This window comes from Tupaia chinensis, unplaced genomic scaffold (assembly GCF_000334495.1).
Source record: "Tupaia chinensis unplaced genomic scaffold, TupChi_1.0 Scaffold000532_1, whole genome shotgun sequence".
Classification (NCBI taxonomy): domain Eukaryota; kingdom Metazoa; phylum Chordata; class Mammalia; order Scandentia; family Tupaiidae; genus Tupaia; species Tupaia belangeri.
Window position 1 is genome coordinate 9,254,195 of NW_006160045.1, and position 17,459 is coordinate 9,271,653.

The following is a 17,459-nucleotide window of genomic DNA, read 5'->3' on the forward strand; positions in this document are numbered from 1 at the left end:
AGAGGCTCCCACAAGAAGGGCAAGCAGTTTCAAGTTTTATGTGAACACTGGCCAATTAAATCTGGCTGCTACTTCTTGTGGTCAATGAAACAAGAGACAGAGGCTGGAGACAGGAGTTTATTTCTTTTTTATTCCCCCACACTACGAGAGTTAATTTTATTTGTTCAAGGGCTCATATTGCAAGCACTAAACCAAGCATGGGCTTTGATTCTGTGGGCCCACATTCACATATTAAGGTAAAAGCAAACTGTAATCCACATACCTGGATGGAAACTAAAGGCTCATGGTTAATCACATTGTAGTGTTAGAATTTCTACAGCCTAGACCTCAGTAGTCACAGGTCTTTCAGGTCCTTCTGGATGTCCCACAGCGTGTCTGCACTCTTCTTGAGCTGAGCAACCTCGTCGTCCTTCAGCTTCTGGTTGATAACACTGGTCAATCCCTGAATGTTGAGGATACGTGGAAGGCTCAGGAAGACTTCATTCTCGATGCCATACATCCCCTTCACCATGGTTGACACTGGATGAATCCTGGACAGATTTTCCAACATGGATTCAATGAGATCAGCCACACTTAATCCAATCGCCCAGTTGGTATATCCTTTTAGCTTGATGACTTCATAGGCACTTTCAACAACCATCTTATGTACTTCCTTCCAATTTTTGCTGTCATTGTCCGTCCCCATTTCTGGATTCAGTTCCTGGAGAGAAACACCTGCCACATTCACGCCATTCCACACAGCCACACTTGAGTCGCCATGTTCTCCCAAAATCCATCCGTGACAGCTGGTGGGATGAACGCCAAGTTTTTCAGCCATGAGATAGCGAAATATAGCAGAATCCAGATTACACCCACTTCCAATCACACGGTGCTTGGGCAAGCCACTTAGTTTCCAGGTAACATAAGTGAGAATGTCCACTGGGTTGGAAACCACAATTATGATGCAGTCGGGGCTATACTGGATGATCTGGGGAATAACGAATTTGAAGATATTTGAACGCCAAGTTTTTCAGCCATGAGATAGCGAAATATAGCAGAATCCAGATTACACCCACTTCCAATCACACGGTGCTTGGGCAAGCCACTTAGTTTCCAGGTAACATAAGTGAGAATGTCCACTGGGTTGGAAACCACAATTATGATGCAGTCGGGGCTATACTGGATGATCTGGGGAATAACGAATTTGAAGATATTAACGTTTCTTTGCACCAGGTTGAGATGACTCTCCCCCTCCTATTGACGGACTCCAGCAGTCACCACCACAATCTTGGAATTGGCAGTCACAGAGTAATCTTTATCTGCCACAATTTTAGATGTCTGAAAAAATAAGCTTCCGTGCTGCAGATCCATCATTTCTCCTTTGAGTTTATCTTCCAAAACATCCACCTGGGCAAGTTCATCAGCCAGAGACTTTCCCAAAATGCTGATTGCACACACCATACCAACTTGTCAACACCCACTACAGTGATCTTATTGTTGGCCTCTTCTTCTGCAACTGGTGCAATGAGTTTATCCTTGAGTTGCCATTGTGCACAGGGCAGAGAAAGCTCTCAAGATGGCTGGAACAGTTGAGTGAAGAGGACAATGTTAGCTGCCGACAGGAGTTTATTTCTGTAACTGGTTTCAGGGAGACAGCAAACACTATCTTGAAAAGTGCAGTATGTTCTTCACGTTTATAGGTACAAAATACAAGCACGGGCAAATCATTCCTCAGGGTAATTAATCAGAGAAAATTGTTTTTCCCTGAGTAATTATCCTGATTCCTCTTTTACTTCAAATACTGGGTCCTAGTTTCTCATCTGACCATTCCTCAGACAGATTTTCCTATGACTCAGCACTTTGTTCCCATTAGAGGCCTTCTTAATTTCAAAGCCGCTGCGGTCCTGCTGACCCTTTAAGTGGCTTTCTTTCAGGCTGACAGGGAGGTAGTGGTGGTCTCCGCACTCTTTTATAGGAATTCTTAGGACAAATCTATGGGGCTGCCAGGAACTGGGAAAAAAGAGGTGATCACAGAGGACCCACAAATGTACAAGGGGGCATCTTCAAAAAGTTAGTGGAAATGCATATTATTTTAAAGGATGCAGAGATTTCAAAATATTTTTTGCACCAAAATAATCTTTAATTTTGAATCTGCTTTAATTTATTTAATTTCTTTTTATTTTAACTAACTTTTAAGTCCCATTGTACTATCTATGAGTCTCAGAGGCTGATGTTTGAGTTAAATCAAGGTCAACAAGTAGTAAAGTGAACGTACTAAGAAAATGGTTTGATAACCAACCAACATATAAAGAAGTTTTACCCTCAAATGCCTTATGATGTCTATTTTTCTTTTTTTTTTTTTTGAGAGGTTTTTGCTATAGGGCACATGCACTTGCCAGAAAGACAGAGAGAGACAGAGAGACAGAAAGCAAGAAATCACCCCCCAGAGGGGATGGCCACGTTGCAATCCCTTCTCCTCCATTCTCCCCCTCGGGATCTTGGGCAGGCATGCACACATGCCCAGCGTGAATTTAAGCTACTGGGCCCGGTACTCTAACCACAGTCAACTACATGGGAGTCCAGCGACATAGCCATTATGCCAACTGCTGGTCCGTCAAATACCTTATGTTAAGTTTTCAGCTTTGGGAACCAGCAGTTAGCGTAATGGCTATGTCGCTGGACTCCCATGTAGTCGACCGCGGTTTGCGTCCCGGACCCAGTGGCTTGAAACTCACGCCGGGCGCGTGTGCATGCATGCCCAAGATCCCAAGAGGAGAATGGAGGAGAAGAGATTGCGGCGTGACCATCCCCCCTGGGGGGGGATTTCTCGCTTTCTGTCTCTATGTCTCTCTCTGTTTGGCGAGCGCACGCACCCTATAGCGAAAATCTCTCCAAAAAAAAAGTTTTCAGCTTTAACAAAAATATGAATCCACTGTATCCTCCTTGACCAATCCATTAAGATGAACCTAAATAAAGCAAATGTAGTTAAGAAACAATCCTGTTTTTCTAGTCACAGGCTAATTTTAATGTGTTTTTTGTTTTGTTTTGTTTTGTTTTTAGCTCATCCCTGGGACTTGCCCTCATCTGACCCTTCTTTGTGTCAAAGTTTTAGTTTCTGCAAAAGAAAGCTCTAGTGAGTGTTTAATGAACCAGTTAATAGTGATGAAAGACAAAACCAGGCACCTCTGGGAAACTGAATCAACCTTTAAATGATTAAGACCATTTGGTTGGTTTGTATCTTGCTAAATATTAATTGGTGGTAGAGATGCTCTAGAGGAAAAAAAAGAGCCTGTAGTCAAATGAATATTTAGTTATTATTTAAAAGAGATTATTTATACATGTAATTCTATCAAATTTTAATTCATAGACCAGTATCCAAATAGTCTTTCTTTAGCAGGCCAGTATTAACATGTAATGGAAAACTTGGGTACAAAATATTTTGTACTATTTTCCCTTCTTCCTTGTCCTTTCTTTCTTTTTACAAAATTTCAGGTCAATAAAATTTCTTGTCATTAGTTTTGTGGATAATTCATTAGTTAGTATGATAATGATTTTCCTTGCAAAGCTAATAAATCCTCTAGTATTAAAAAAAATCTACACATTTTATTTCTCAATTTATACATTGCTCATTTGAATTCACCACAGAGGCAAGACTGATGTGATTGATAGAATAAAATTTCTAAATAAGACCCAAGAAGCATTTACTATTACTTTAAGTAACTGTAAGTGTCCCGACCCGGGGGGACAGCCGAACAGGTTTCCTGAGTGAAGGAGTGAGCCGGGACAAGCGGCGTAGTGTTACAGCACGGAGACGACAGTGTCGTCTGTTTATTGTGGGCAGCATGGTACAGCACAGAGATGACACAGTGTCGCGTCGTCTACTGTGAGCAGCACGGAGACGATGCGGTGTCACAACTCTTCAGGGTTGTCCGGAGACGATGTAGTGTTACAACTCTTCAGGGTCTCCCAGTTCGTCTGGAGACGATGCAGTGTCAGCTCTTCAGGATCTTCAGGGTCGTCTAGAGACTGCGCGGTGTTTCAGCTCTTCAGGCTCTTCAGTTGTCATCTTCCTGGTCGTCGTTGTCGTCGTCTGGCTACTGTGGGCCAGGCATCGTGGTTATATACACTCTGGTGGGTTGTAAACGGTGGACCGTGATTGGTTGTAAAGGGTGGGCCCTGATTGGTTGTTAACAGTGGGTTATGATTGGTTGCTTTTGGACCAATCATGAGGTGCCGGATATGCAAATTTGAGGGATTCTAGTGGCCAATCAGAGCAAGGTTTCGAAGGTCAGGTTTTTGGAAGGGAACCAATCATGGTAATTGTTTGCTCTCTGAGAAACCTCGGCAGACTCGCTGGTGTGCAGCTTCCCACATCTAAGTACTATAACCAAAAAAAATTTAATAAGCTCACTGAGTTAATATAGTAAGTTTTTCTTTCCCATATTGGAAAACAGCAAGTTATTACTGTTCTTTTTTTTTTTTTTTAAATAAAAAAACCCCTGAGAATAATGAAACTATAGTTAGCATTTATAGTACAGACTAAATTAGCTTCTGATTTTATTAAATGTCTTCAAATGTAACTACTAAAAGCTAGTAACCAAGAGAGAAAAGCTGGGGCTACTAACCTAACCCTTGACTATTTTGGCTGTAATACTTTCCCTGCCACGTTATTATCTAGCAATTGGGATGTGTAAATGCGAGCCTTCACAGGCTATTGACCAGTGTTCAAACTGGTAGACAGCATTATTAAGTATCGAGAACATTTCTTTCCTCTGAGTTGATTCGATAAAGTATAACACCACTAGAAAAGTAGATGCAGGAAAATACAATAGGCAACAAGCTCCTTTGGGCTTATAACTTCATAATGATTTTTAAATTTTTTTTTGGAGAGGTTTTTGCTATAGGGCAAGTGCACTCGCCAGAAAGACAGACAGAGAGCAAGAAATCACCCCCCAAGGGGGATGGCCACACTGCAATCTCTTCCCTTCCATTCTCCTCTCGGGATCTTGGGTACACATGCACACATGCCTGGCGTGAGTTTAAGCCACTGGATCCAGGACTCGAACTGCGGTTGACTAAACATGGGAGTCCAGCGACATTGCTATTACGCCAACTGCTGGTCCCCTTCATAATGATTTTTATGTGGCTTTGTATATGCTCAAAAAGAGTATTCATTATATATTCTTCCTCAGCTATTACCCCTAGATTCTCACAATGGTACTTCAGATCACTTTAACCAGTGATTTCCATTTTTCAGAAGGAGATGTACACAAAAACCCCTAGTCACTCATCTGTTGCAAAGACTGTGAACACAAGCCCAGTCATAACACTTTCTGGGTTTATATCCAGACTAGTAGCTCTAAGAAGTAGTCCAGGAAACCAAACAAACAATAACCCTTTAACCATCCAAAATGACATGGACTTGATTCCTAACTGACAGCTTCCTTAATTTTTGTCTCTACCTCCAATTTAAGACCAGCTAGAGAAATCTAAATACATACCCCAGCAATGACAGCAGATGCCCCATTTCCAGCTAGTCTGCCTACAACTTTCCTTTCTTCCACTGTCGCGTTTCTGCACTTTGCAGTCATAACTTAGAAAACTTATTTTTTAATTCTGTGCCTCAGTGTTTCTTCTGCAAATTGGAGAGAATAGTAGTCTATATTTTATAGGACTATAGGGATTAAATTACCTGTTTCATGGATAGTGTGTAGAAGAGTGCCTGGTACATAATGAATGTTCAATAAATATTAGTTATTATCTTAGGTATAAATCCAACATTTGGGTTGTAGTTTAAGATCTTAAGGAGTAACTAAAACTTCCAACCTTCCATTGTGGGGATTTACATGACATCAAAATAATTCATGTCAATTTCACTCACTATTCCTTTCATCTTTCTGAGAAATGGTTGCACTGTGCTTTCATGCTCATCGTCTTAGGAGAAATTGATTTCAAGTGATGCAGAAAAGGCTACTGGATACATACATGATCTTGGAGGTTGCTGAAGAATTTGTGGGGAGGACCAGCAGTTGGCGTAATGGCTATGTCACTGGACTCCCATGTAGTTGACCACGGTTTAGTCCCAGACCCTGTAGCTTAAATTCACACCAGGCGTGTGCGTGTGTGCCTAAGATCCCAAAAGGAGAATAAAGAGATTGCGGCATGGCCATCCCCTCTGGGGAGTGATTTCTTGCTTTCTGTCTTTCTCTGGCAAGCGCATGTACCCTATAGCTAAAAAGAGAGAGAGAGAGAAGGAATTTGTGTGAAATGGTCAAAAACCTTCCATCTTGCACACTAACTCTTCTGCTATATATAATGCCTCACACAGAGGAGCTTTGTAGTGCATACATACTACCACGAACTTCACACACGGGTGCACAGCAGCATGGCAGACACTGTTGGTTGCCTACCCAATCATTCCTCCCCTTATTTCTTGCTCTTAGAGCCCCATCCTGTTCAGAGAGGTAGAGGTCAGGAGAAGTGAAGCTTCTCAGAAGCAAAGCCTCTCTCCAGCTGAAAATCTGGTGGATAATGACCAGTCTGTCAACCATGGGAATTCCATCCCTTTTTCAGTGACTGCTTTAGGAATAGATGCAGGACATAATCACCAGTGTTTCTGAGGGGCAATCTGTTGAGGGGATACTGGGAAGATTTTTCTCCCACTTACAAAGGAACAGAAAGAATAAGTATCTTTTCCTCTAGGCTTAGGACACTGTCCATGGATAAGAAGTCTGAACAGGCTGCAATCTAAGGAGCTTACGAAGTGGGGGACAGAGGAGTAGAAGGATGTACTGGCCATCATCAGTCCTGATGACACAGGTGAGCCTCGGAATCAACCAGCCAGCAAGTCCCCAATCTTAGTCCTTCTTGCTAACGAGATAATTAATCTTCCTTATTGTTTGAGCCAGCTCTTAAACTTTAATGTGAGTTCAAACCATCTGGAGGTCTTGTTAAAGTACAGATTCTGATTTAGTAGGTCTGGGGTAGGGCTGGAGAGTCTGCTTTTCTTGGAAGTCTGTGTGTGTTGCTAGTAATGTTGGCCCACAGATTACACTTGGCGTAGCAAAAATTCATTGGGCTTTCTGTTTGTTACAACTGAAAGAATTTTATTTAGGGTGATTTGATTGTGGAAAGAATTTGAAAATGAAGATGCAGGGAGAGGACAAAAAGAAAATTGTCTCTGTGGGTGGACCTATACACGCTGAGAAACCATACTTTTCATATGACTAAATTAGCAGAAGACTGTAGGGGGGAAAAATGTAAGACTTTATTAGGAAGCTCAGTTCATCTTTACAGTCATATGCACAAATGAACTCATCATTACAGATGTGGTGAAGGTACTTTTTTTTTTTTTGCCTTTGCAGCAGAGTGGTCAAGAATCAAGAGACAGGAAGGGTACACACCACCAGGAGGGACAGAAGTGGTTGTGAAGGTTTTCTGGTTTCCAGTTAAAATACTTCCTGAGGTCTAGCTGTCCTTTTGCTTAGGATAACTCGAGTTGATTTATGTAACCTGCAATATTGTGCCGTGTTCAATCAATAGGGTCACGTGAGTGGTTTTATTTCTCAAAGGATACGCCCTCTTTGAGAGCAAGCAGCATTTATTTTTACAAGCTCCACAGCATTGGCCATAGTCTCTAGGACATTTATATATATATATACATGAAAGTTTTTCTGTTTATTTATTTACTTCCCAGCACTTAACATGGTGTCTGATAGACAGAAGATAATCCAAAAACTGTGAGTGAATTAAAAAAGGGAGTGCATGCACTAGAATCTTTAAAAGAATATATATATTTCAACTAATTTTTATTACATGTAAATTTCCCTAAAAAATTTGCCTTCACCACATCTGTAATGATGAGCTCATTTGTGCACATGACTATAAAGATGAACCGAAGTTCCTAGTAAAGCCTTATATTTTTATGTACATATTCTTTTTTTTAAAGCTTTTTCTATAGGACACATGTGCTCACCAGGGAGAGACAGTGAAAGGGAAAGTGAGAACTCCCCCTCTCTCTTGAGGAGGTAGCCATGTTGTAATCTGTTCTCCTTGCTCTCCTTCTAGGATTTTGGGCATGCACACACACGCACCTGGTATAGTTTTCAAGCCATCAGGTCCAGGACTGGAACCATGATTGGCCATGTGGGAATCCAACACCTTAACCACCATACTACTTTCTGGCCCTTATGTAAAGGTTCTTTGGCAAAGGGTCATTCACTAAGATGGTGCTACAATGTCATCTTTTAATTATTTTATTTTATTTTTTGGTTTGTTTGTTCTAGAGATTTGCCTTAGGGCACGTGCATTTGCTGGACAGAGAGAGAGAGACAGAGATAGTGAGAGGGAAAGTGAGAAACCACTCCACTGGGGGAATGGCTACACCACAATCGTTTCTCCTCCATTCTTCTCCTGGGATCTTGGGCATGCATGCACTTGTGCCCAGCGTGAGTTTCAAGCCACTAGATCCAGGTACAGACGGCAGTCAGCCATGCGGGAGTCCAGCAATGTAACCTCTACACCATCTTCTGGCCCCTGCCATTTTTTCAAACATAACAGTTTTATTGAAATAAAAATCACATGCCATACAATTCACTCATTGAAAGTATACAATTCCATTAGTTTCGGGTAGTCACCAGGTTACACAACTATTCCCATAATCAATATTAGAACATTCCATTATGCCAAAAGGAAACCCTAGGCTCTTTGGTAGTCAGTTCTAATTTGCCTCTAGCTCCCCCGCCCCATAATACTCTATTTTCTGTCTGTCTCTGTAGATTTGCCTATTCTGGGCATTTACATCAGTGAAATGATACAACACATGGCCTTTTGTGACTAAATTCTTAGCACAGTTTTCCAGGTACATTCATGTTGTAGCATGTATTGTACTATTTTTTCATGCCTAAATTATATAACATATGTATTATATATTATATATAAATCATATATTGTGTCTGTGAATAAACTTATATATATAAGTTTATTCATTTGTTGCTGGATGTTAGGGTTGTTTCCAGTTTTTGGCGATTACAAATAATGCTACTATGAACAGTGATATGAAAGTTATTTTATGGGTAGGAGTGAAATTGCTGGGTCATATAGTAACTAGCTCTATACTTAATCTTTGAGAAACTGCCAAACTCTTTTCCAAAGCTGCTTCATCACTTTATACTCCTACCAGCACTATATGAAGTTCCAATTTCTCCATCACTTGTTATTATCTCTCTTTTTTATTGTAAACATCTAAGTGGGTTTAACGTGGTGGTATCTCATTATAGTTTTGACTTTTATTTCCTTAAAGCTAAAAGTACATCATCTTTGGACTGATACATTCTAGAAGAGATAAAATCTAGACAATTAACCACTCCTTAGTTGTAGAGGATGTTTCTTTTACAAAGGCTTTTTTCTTTTTTTTATTTTTCAGTGAAACACTTTTCATAATTTATAATTTATTTTAAAACCAGGACCATAGGGACCAGCAGTTAGCATAATGGCTATGTCGCTGGACTCCCATGTAGTAGACCGCAGTTCGCGTCCTGGACCTGGTGGCTTAAACTCACTCTGGATGCATGTGCGTGCGTGCCCAAGATCCCAAGAGGAGAATGGAGGGGAAGAGATTGCGGCGTGGCCATCCCCCCTGGGGGGGTGATTTCTCGCTTTCTGTCTCTCTAGAGAGCGCACGCGCCCTGTAGCAAAAGCCTCTCCAAAAGAAAAAAAAAAAAACCAGGACCATAAATTTATCATTAGGTGTTTCACATATGTATGCCCATTGAAGGATATGTACGTTTATGCCTTATTGCAATAGTTCTTTACATGATATAGGTATTTTGCAAATACATAATGAATAAATAAAGTAGTAATAGTCCAAGGAAATACTTATTTATCTTAGCAATTATTCTCATGAGGAGAGCAAACAGAAATTCTCAGAGAGTTGACCTTCTCATAGATGCTGGATTTTTGTAATCTAGTCTTTGCATGCCCATTAAAATATGTTTTTTTGTTTGTTTGTTTGTTTGTTTGTTTTAATATATAGCCAGACCCAGCGCTAACCAGAACAGAAAGCTGCTAGCTATCTCCACTTTTGCTGTTTTGGGCCTCTGGGTTCAACTTCAAGGCTATGAAGTCTCCCCTAGCCAGTATCCCCCTCCCAGACCCAGTGCTAGCCAGGTAGGAAGGCTGCTTAGCTCCCTCTTGCTATCCTCTGTCCCTTCTAACTTTTTTTTCTCTCTTTGAAAAAAACAGCTCTCTGCCCTCATTGGGCCTTTCTCTTGTCTTTTTTCTCACCTAGGACAAAAAGCTGCTAGCCATCTCCAGCTTCGCCTGTTTAGGGCTTTTGCACGACACACAAGCACACCGTGCACTTTTCCATTTTCATCCCAATTTTTTCTTTTTTTCCTCTTTTTCTTCTAGTACTTTCCTTCTTTTTATTTTGCCTTCTCTCCCTATTTCTATTTCGTACTTTCTTTTTCTTTACCCTAGCTTGCTGTTTTACTTCTCAGCCCTTACCCTCTGCCTAGAGATGATTAGGTGCATATAGCTAACCATCTGAGCATTGTGAGTTTTAGAGAATTCTTTGCACATCACTGTAGTGGTTGCAAAAATAGTGAAATTCCCCTTCATAAATCTGATTGCAAAACTCCCCCTGCAATTTTGGCATTTGGGGACTTAGTAGAAGGAAGAAAATAGCACCGAATTATTTCACAGTGGGGAAACAAACGAGTTCAGTCACAGAATCCCTCACCAACAAATTGACCAGAGTGAATACATTACCAAATGACTGAAAATCAAAGTAGAGCTTCAAGGATGAGAGAATCAAGTAGTATATCTCCACCAAGGGAACAATGTAACCTGTCTCCAAGTAGGAAAAATTTAGAGCATATTACCTAAATGTCCGAAACAGAATTTAGGATATTTATGGTATCAAAATTCTATGAGATGCAAGAGAAAAGAGACATTGAGCTCCAAGAGATGAGGGAGTCCTTCCATGATATGAAAGAAGAATTGGACACCATAAAAAAGAATCAAACAGAACTGTTAGACATGAAGGCTATAATACAGGAAATTAAAACCTCTCTAAAAGTATCAAAAGCAGGTTAGACCATGCAGATCGAATTTTGGGAAGTAGAAGACAAAACCAATCACCTAGAAAAAATGATCAAAAATAGTGAGAAAATAGCCAAAAAAAACCTGAGGATAATATACGAGAAATACTAGATACCATGAAATGCCCAAATATATGAATAATTGGTATCCCAGAAGGTGAAGAATCTATCCACCTGGCACATGGAGAGATGAGTAGTGCCCACTACTGCAGAGCAGTGCCCAGGCTGAATGCAACACTCTACCAGCTGCTACAGAAGCAATTGCTCTGGAAAAGGCTAGTCCCTACCCATCCTTCGATGCCACAAGCTGGTTGGTATCCAGGTTGTCTGTTAAGGGCTACAGTGATCAGCATGTCCAGTGCACACATATAGCCACATTCCAGGGTGCAAGACAGTCCTACATAGACAGAGTCAGGACTGCTCCTAGCATCTGACACTTCATGATCCAGAATCACTGTCCTTGCCTCCCCATTATCCACTCCTTCAGGACATTTTCTGAATCTGTCCTCCAAGATTCTTGAGTTTCTAAAACCCTTCTGCATTGTTTATCATTCACTGGCTCTCAAATTTAACAAGAAATTGTAATAATCTGGGGAGTGACAAAGATTCTTTGCTTGACCAAACTTCGATCAGATTCCTAAACTTCCTAGGATTTCTTTGTAAAATCCAGTTTTAGCAAAGAACCCTGCTAAGTTAGGTTAGCAAGAACTGATCTCCCCACCCTTGATGTCTGATTACCCCTGATATCTGATCAGATTCCTCATCCTCCACCATCCCCTAAGTGATGTCTGATCACCCAAGCTTGACTTTAGTAAGCAACCTGTTAGGTAAGTTTAGCCAGAATTCCCCTGTCCTTTGTGTTTCTTCATAATAATGTTCTATCCACTGACTTTCTTCCTGCTTCTTGACTATAAATTCCCACTTACCCATGCTGTATTCAGAGTCGTGCCCGATTTCTTTCTCCAACTGAAAAATCCCACTTTGGGGCATTAGTAATATAGCTATTGTAATGGTCCAGAATAAAGTATTTCTTATTATGCTTTAACAAGTGTCATTGAATGTATTTTTTCTTAAACAAGAGCTTTCGAAAATAGGAATGCCTTGGGCCAGCCCTGTAGCACAGTGGTTAAAGGAGCCAGATTCTACATGACTGACCATGGTTCAAGTCTGCTGGCCACATGTGCATTTATCCCCCAAATCCTGATGGAATGATGAAATGGAGGAAAAAAGGGATTATGATATGGCCATGTCCCATTGGGGGGTGCTTCCTCTCTCTGTGTCTGTCTCTCTCTTGATCTGCAGTGAACACATATGCCCTCTGGCAATTAAAAAAGAAAAAAGAAAAGCAATAGAAAATATTAATGCCAGGTTCTACCTCAGAGAGTCTGATTTCATTGATCTAGAACAACCTAGACATTGAGACTTCTCAAAGTTTGCCAGGTTGATTCCAACATACAGCAGGATTTGAGTGCAAGTGATGTAGTTGGTAATCTCTCTCAATAAAGAAGAAAAGAAAAGCACAAGTTTGGTCTTTAGTAGAATTCTCCCTGTGGTAGGGTTTTTACCATACTCACTATTCTTTTTTTGTTGTTTGTTGGTTGGCTTTAATGTGCTATATGGTACATGTACTCACTGGAAAGAGACAGAGAGAGAAAAGGAAAGTGTGAAAGCAACCTCCAAGGTTTATGGCCACATCATAATCCCTTCACCTGCATTCTCCTCTAGGGATTTTGGGTACATACACACGTATACCTGGCATGTTTTTTAAGCTGCTGGGCCTGGAACTCAAACACAGTTGGCCATGTGGGATCCAGCTGCCTTAACCACCACACCCCCAGCTGGCCCCCATACTATTCTTCCTAAGGTTTTTCTTACTCATTGTTTGAGAGCTCAGCTCAGATAAAGGCAGCATGAGCACCCCCCTGCACCCTGCAGCCTAACATTGCTGTGTCCCTGGCCTTTCAGGCTGATCAACTCAAGGCCTGATCATTGCATTCTCCTGCTGTGACTAGGAAAGTACTAACAATACTAATTATAATTGTAATTGTTTTTAAAAGATAAAGCGATGTTCTCTGAAGAGAGTGCCAGCTCAGTAAAAATGCCAGCAGTAGAGATTACAAACTGTGAAGACTATAAATCTAGGGACAGCCAAAAGTTTTATTTCTTGAAAACTGCAGAGCACTTGCAAATCTGAAATAATTCCCAAGAATCACATATATTTAATTATCTGAAGCTAAATCTAACACTTTTGCCAATTACTTTTAAGGGAAAAAAAGCAGAAAGCATGCATTAAGAAAAAAATGTATTATAATTCAGTAGCTAAAAGGGCCTTCTAGCAAATAATATTTGAAATGAAGGGCTAATACAAGATTAAATTCTGGAATCTTCTCAAAAAAACTTGGGTGTGTGAGTGTTGGGGGGAAACCTGTGCTTAAAAACAACTTATTTTGGAGGCCAGCAGGTGGCATAGTGGTTGAAGTGTTGTACTCCCACATTGCTGACTGTGGTTTGAGTCCTGGATCTGGCAGCTTGAAACCCATGCTGGGCATGTGTGTGTGCGTGCTCAAAATCCCAGAAGGAGAAGGGATTGCAGCATGGCCATCCCTGTTGGGGGAGTGATTTCTTACTTTCTCTCTCACTGTCTCTCTGGCGAGTACACAAATTCAATAGCAAGAAAAAAACCCAAAAAACTACTTATTTTGTGTTACTTTAAAGTCAATACCACTATTCTTTCCCCTCCGAAAGCAAACATATAGATATACCCAGTATACACATGCATGACAATTAAAAGATGATTTTGATATATTTATATTCCAAAAGGCAGCATGGTGCTTTAGAAAGACCATGTAGTTTTGGAGTCTGGCAGAGTTGGTTTTTAATTCTGCCTTTAGTACAAGTTAAGCTAGGACAGCTTATCTAAATGCTGAACCTCCTTTTCACATAAAATAGGCCTATTTCCATCTTTCTCGTAGCAACCCTACATGACTGAGGGGAAGCGAAGCGTGACTTGAAATTGAGGATTATCTGCCATTCTAGACAAATCTTGGTTCTCTTCCTTTCAGTTCATGCAACTGAAAAATCCAAAGTACCTATCTGTCCCAGGTTACTCTTGCTCAAGCAACTAACCTGATTGCTCATTATAGGAATTTCCCAAAAGATTCAACAGCTCTTCAATAGGAAGCATCAATACATGTCCTAGGACTTCCTTGTTTCCAAAGTTTTGCCTTGCTGTTTCTACCAGTTCTAAACTGTGAGAGACTGAATACACAAATGAACAGTGGCCAGATCATATAGAAAAATAGAACTCTGACCCACAATCTGTAGTAGCCAATCAAAAAATCCAACCATTAACGACAGTAACAACTCAACCTACTGCCTGCAGGTCAAGCATAAGAAGTAAATCACTATCTCTAGGAGACAATCTAGGAAGCCAAATAATAACTGTCATGATTGGCCCCAAACATCCAGGACTTGATTAATAACTGCCATATTTCCTAATTTTTGTCCCTGCTTCCAATTTAGAACCAACTAGAGAAATCACATAGGATGCTCCAAGACCCCATAACTTCTCCTGCCAACAATCTCCGAAGATAGTATATATGGATTCTCCCTTCCCCACTGTAAAACTGTCAAGCAAAAAGAACAATTGCAAAGTAAAAGTTGTAAGGGAAAGGGGAATGTATTGGTCTTACTAAGCTAGCACAAAATTAAGGTCAGACCCCTGGCACATTTAGTCAGGACCAGCATCAGCAGACCTGGATGGTAGTGGCAGAACTATCCAGCAGCTCTAAGAAAAAAACCTTCTTTTAACTCAGTAAGAAGAGGTACAATGCATGTAAGTTGTTCAAAGATTACATTGTTCAAAGATAACAAGGGAAGGTCTTGGTGATATGGGCTAAAGAGATAGGCTTGGATAAAAGTCCATTAGGAGAAGTGATCTGGAGGATGGTATGGTGGTAAAGGCTCTGGACTCCCACATGACCAGTCATGGTCCAAATCCTGGACCTGGTGGCTTCCTTTCTCACTCACCTTCTCTCTCTCTCTCTTTGTCTGTCTCTGGTCAAAACTGAAGAATAATGATAAATAAAATTAAATAAATAAAAATTTAAAAAAATTTAGAGGGATTTTTGCTATAGGGCACATGTGCTCTCCAGAGAGACAGAAAGTAAGAAATTACCCCCAGGGGGGCAATGACCACACCACAATCCCTTCTCCTCCATTCTCCTCTTGGGATGGATCTTGGGCATGTACACACATGCACCTGGCATCAGTTTCAAGCTTCTGGGTCTGGGACTAAAACTCCCATATGCAGTTGGCCATATGGGAGTCCAATGACATAACCATTATGCCATCTGCTGATCCCAATTTTTTTAAAATTTTAAAAAGGAGTTATCCGGAGAAGTTTATTGGTGTTAGAATACTGGTCTGTTCTTTATGTCAGCAAGTTGTGCAGCCAACCCTAAAGCGATCTGTTGCAAGTGTTATCTGGAGAAAAGGGTCTTTGTGAAGGTCAATTGTGTAGACAACAGGAAATAGCCACTAAGCAGGTAGTCAACAAACCTCTTCCTCATTTGTTCTCTGGCCTTAATTTAGTGCATTAGTTTTTTTCTCTGGATAAACTTTATCTCAAAAAGCTTTTCCACTCCTCTGCTTTCCTTTGAATCTATGTCAAATGCAAGTGATGGTGCTGACTCCTAGCTATAGCAAGCTCTTTTTCTATTGTCAATTGGTTGGTCTTCATTTATTTCCATAACCATTAGGTCATGATTCTTATCTAATTCTAATCAAGGCCATGTCAGGATTAAACATTTTTGTATTTCTGCCTAGTTAGGGTTTCCTAAGCAAGTTTTATTGGAATCTGGGTTAAAGGACAAGTCTTAGAAGTTAAAGGGCAATTGGATCACCAGAGATTTCCAGAAAGATTCATTTCCCTGGAGGTACCTCCCTGGAAGTATGTGTTCAGATTTCAAAGAATAAAAAACAGATTCAAAGGAGACTGAACCCCAGACTTGCAGACATTCCAAGTTTGTCAACCCTGCTGGGTTTCTCTTCTCTTTCCTGCAGAGACATTTATTTACATTCCAGAAGAGTCTTTCCTTTCTCTTGCCTAGAAGATATTTGTTTACAGGAGAAAGATTAAGGGGAGTAGGGCTGGCTCAGTCCCCATGGCCATCTGGTTAAGGGAGGCAGCTCCCACATGGCAACTTGCACAGCTTGAATCCCAGGCCTTCGCAGCTGGAAAAATTCCATGTGTGAAAATTCCAGGCAGAATAGAGAAATGGAGGAGGAGGGACTGCAGTGTGACCACAACCTATTAGGGGATACTTTCTCCCCTTCTTTTTCTGTCTCTTTCTGCCAAGTATGGCAATTAAAAACAAAGGGGAGCAGGGCTACCTATGCAAGCTGTTTAAACTGCCAGATTAATAATTTTGGGGTTTCCTCCTATGCTTCAAAGAGCTCCCTTTATTCACACAGGCAGGTATTGTGTTTCCTTGTAAATTTCTGATTATAATGAACTGTTACCAGATTTTATCCATGGTTATTTCAGTCTTACTCCACAGACAATTAATCATGTTACTCTGGTGTTGTACCGAAAGAATTTGCAAGCTACTATTATCCTAAAATGTTTTCATTTTCAAAGAAATTCATGGGAAGGACTTGGACAATTACAGACTTTTTAAAATATAATTTAAAGTCATATCATTATATGGGGTAAGAATTTCCAGAACTTATAAAGAAACTGATGTGTTCATGAAACTGATAACTAAGATCAAACAGAATAAGATTTAATTAAATGAGAATAAAGAAACTGATGAGTTTTTTTTTTAATTTTTTTTTATTTATTATCATCATAATCTTCTTTATATTACATTGGATTACATATAACTTTACATTGACTTCCATTGCTTTTTCAAAAGGGAATGCCATGCATGTCAGTCAATACAGAGGCATCGATCTCCCCGCTTTATCATTCAAAGTCTTTTCCATGCGAATAAAGAAACTGATGAGTTTTTTTTTTAATAACTTTTTGTTAGAAACATTGTGGGCCCTTTCAACATCTTCTAGATTTAAGAAAATTTTTTCTCTTTTGAGTTATCTCTAGCTTATAAGAGTTGGGAAAAATGGACTTTTGTAAGCAGAATTGAGACATTTACATTTTTTTCATATCTAATCCCTCCAGATTTTGGACACTATCAGTGAATTTTCTTATTTTATGTCAATATAGTTATTTGTACAAGTTCAATAAAAATCTATTCTGTATTTAACAGGACACAGCTGGAACTTATGTGACTGAAAAGTCATATTTAACCAGACAGTTGTTTTTTTTTTTTTTTTTTTTTTAGGGGTTTTTCCTTTTGGGCAAGTTTGGCCCCCCGC

At 40.2% G+C, this 17,459-nt stretch overlaps 1 protein-coding gene across 1 annotated transcript in view; it reads right to left on the reverse strand.

The window, feature by feature from the left end:
- Window positions 1-228: 228 nt before the first annotated feature.
- Window positions 229-17,459, reverse strand: part of LOC102491646 (L-lactate dehydrogenase B chain-like) — a 35,431-nt gene continuing 18,200 nt past the window's right edge. The window contains 6 exon segments of the mRNA XM_014591106.2: window positions 229-913; window positions 1,114-1,451; window positions 1,454-1,514; window positions 1,839-1,989; window positions 4,699-4,780; window positions 14,208-14,339. Coding sequence (XP_014446592.1) covers window positions 335-913; window positions 1,114-1,451; window positions 1,454-1,514; window positions 1,839-1,989; window positions 4,699-4,780; window positions 14,208-14,339 — 1,343 coding nt within the window. The 3' untranslated portion in view covers window positions 229-334.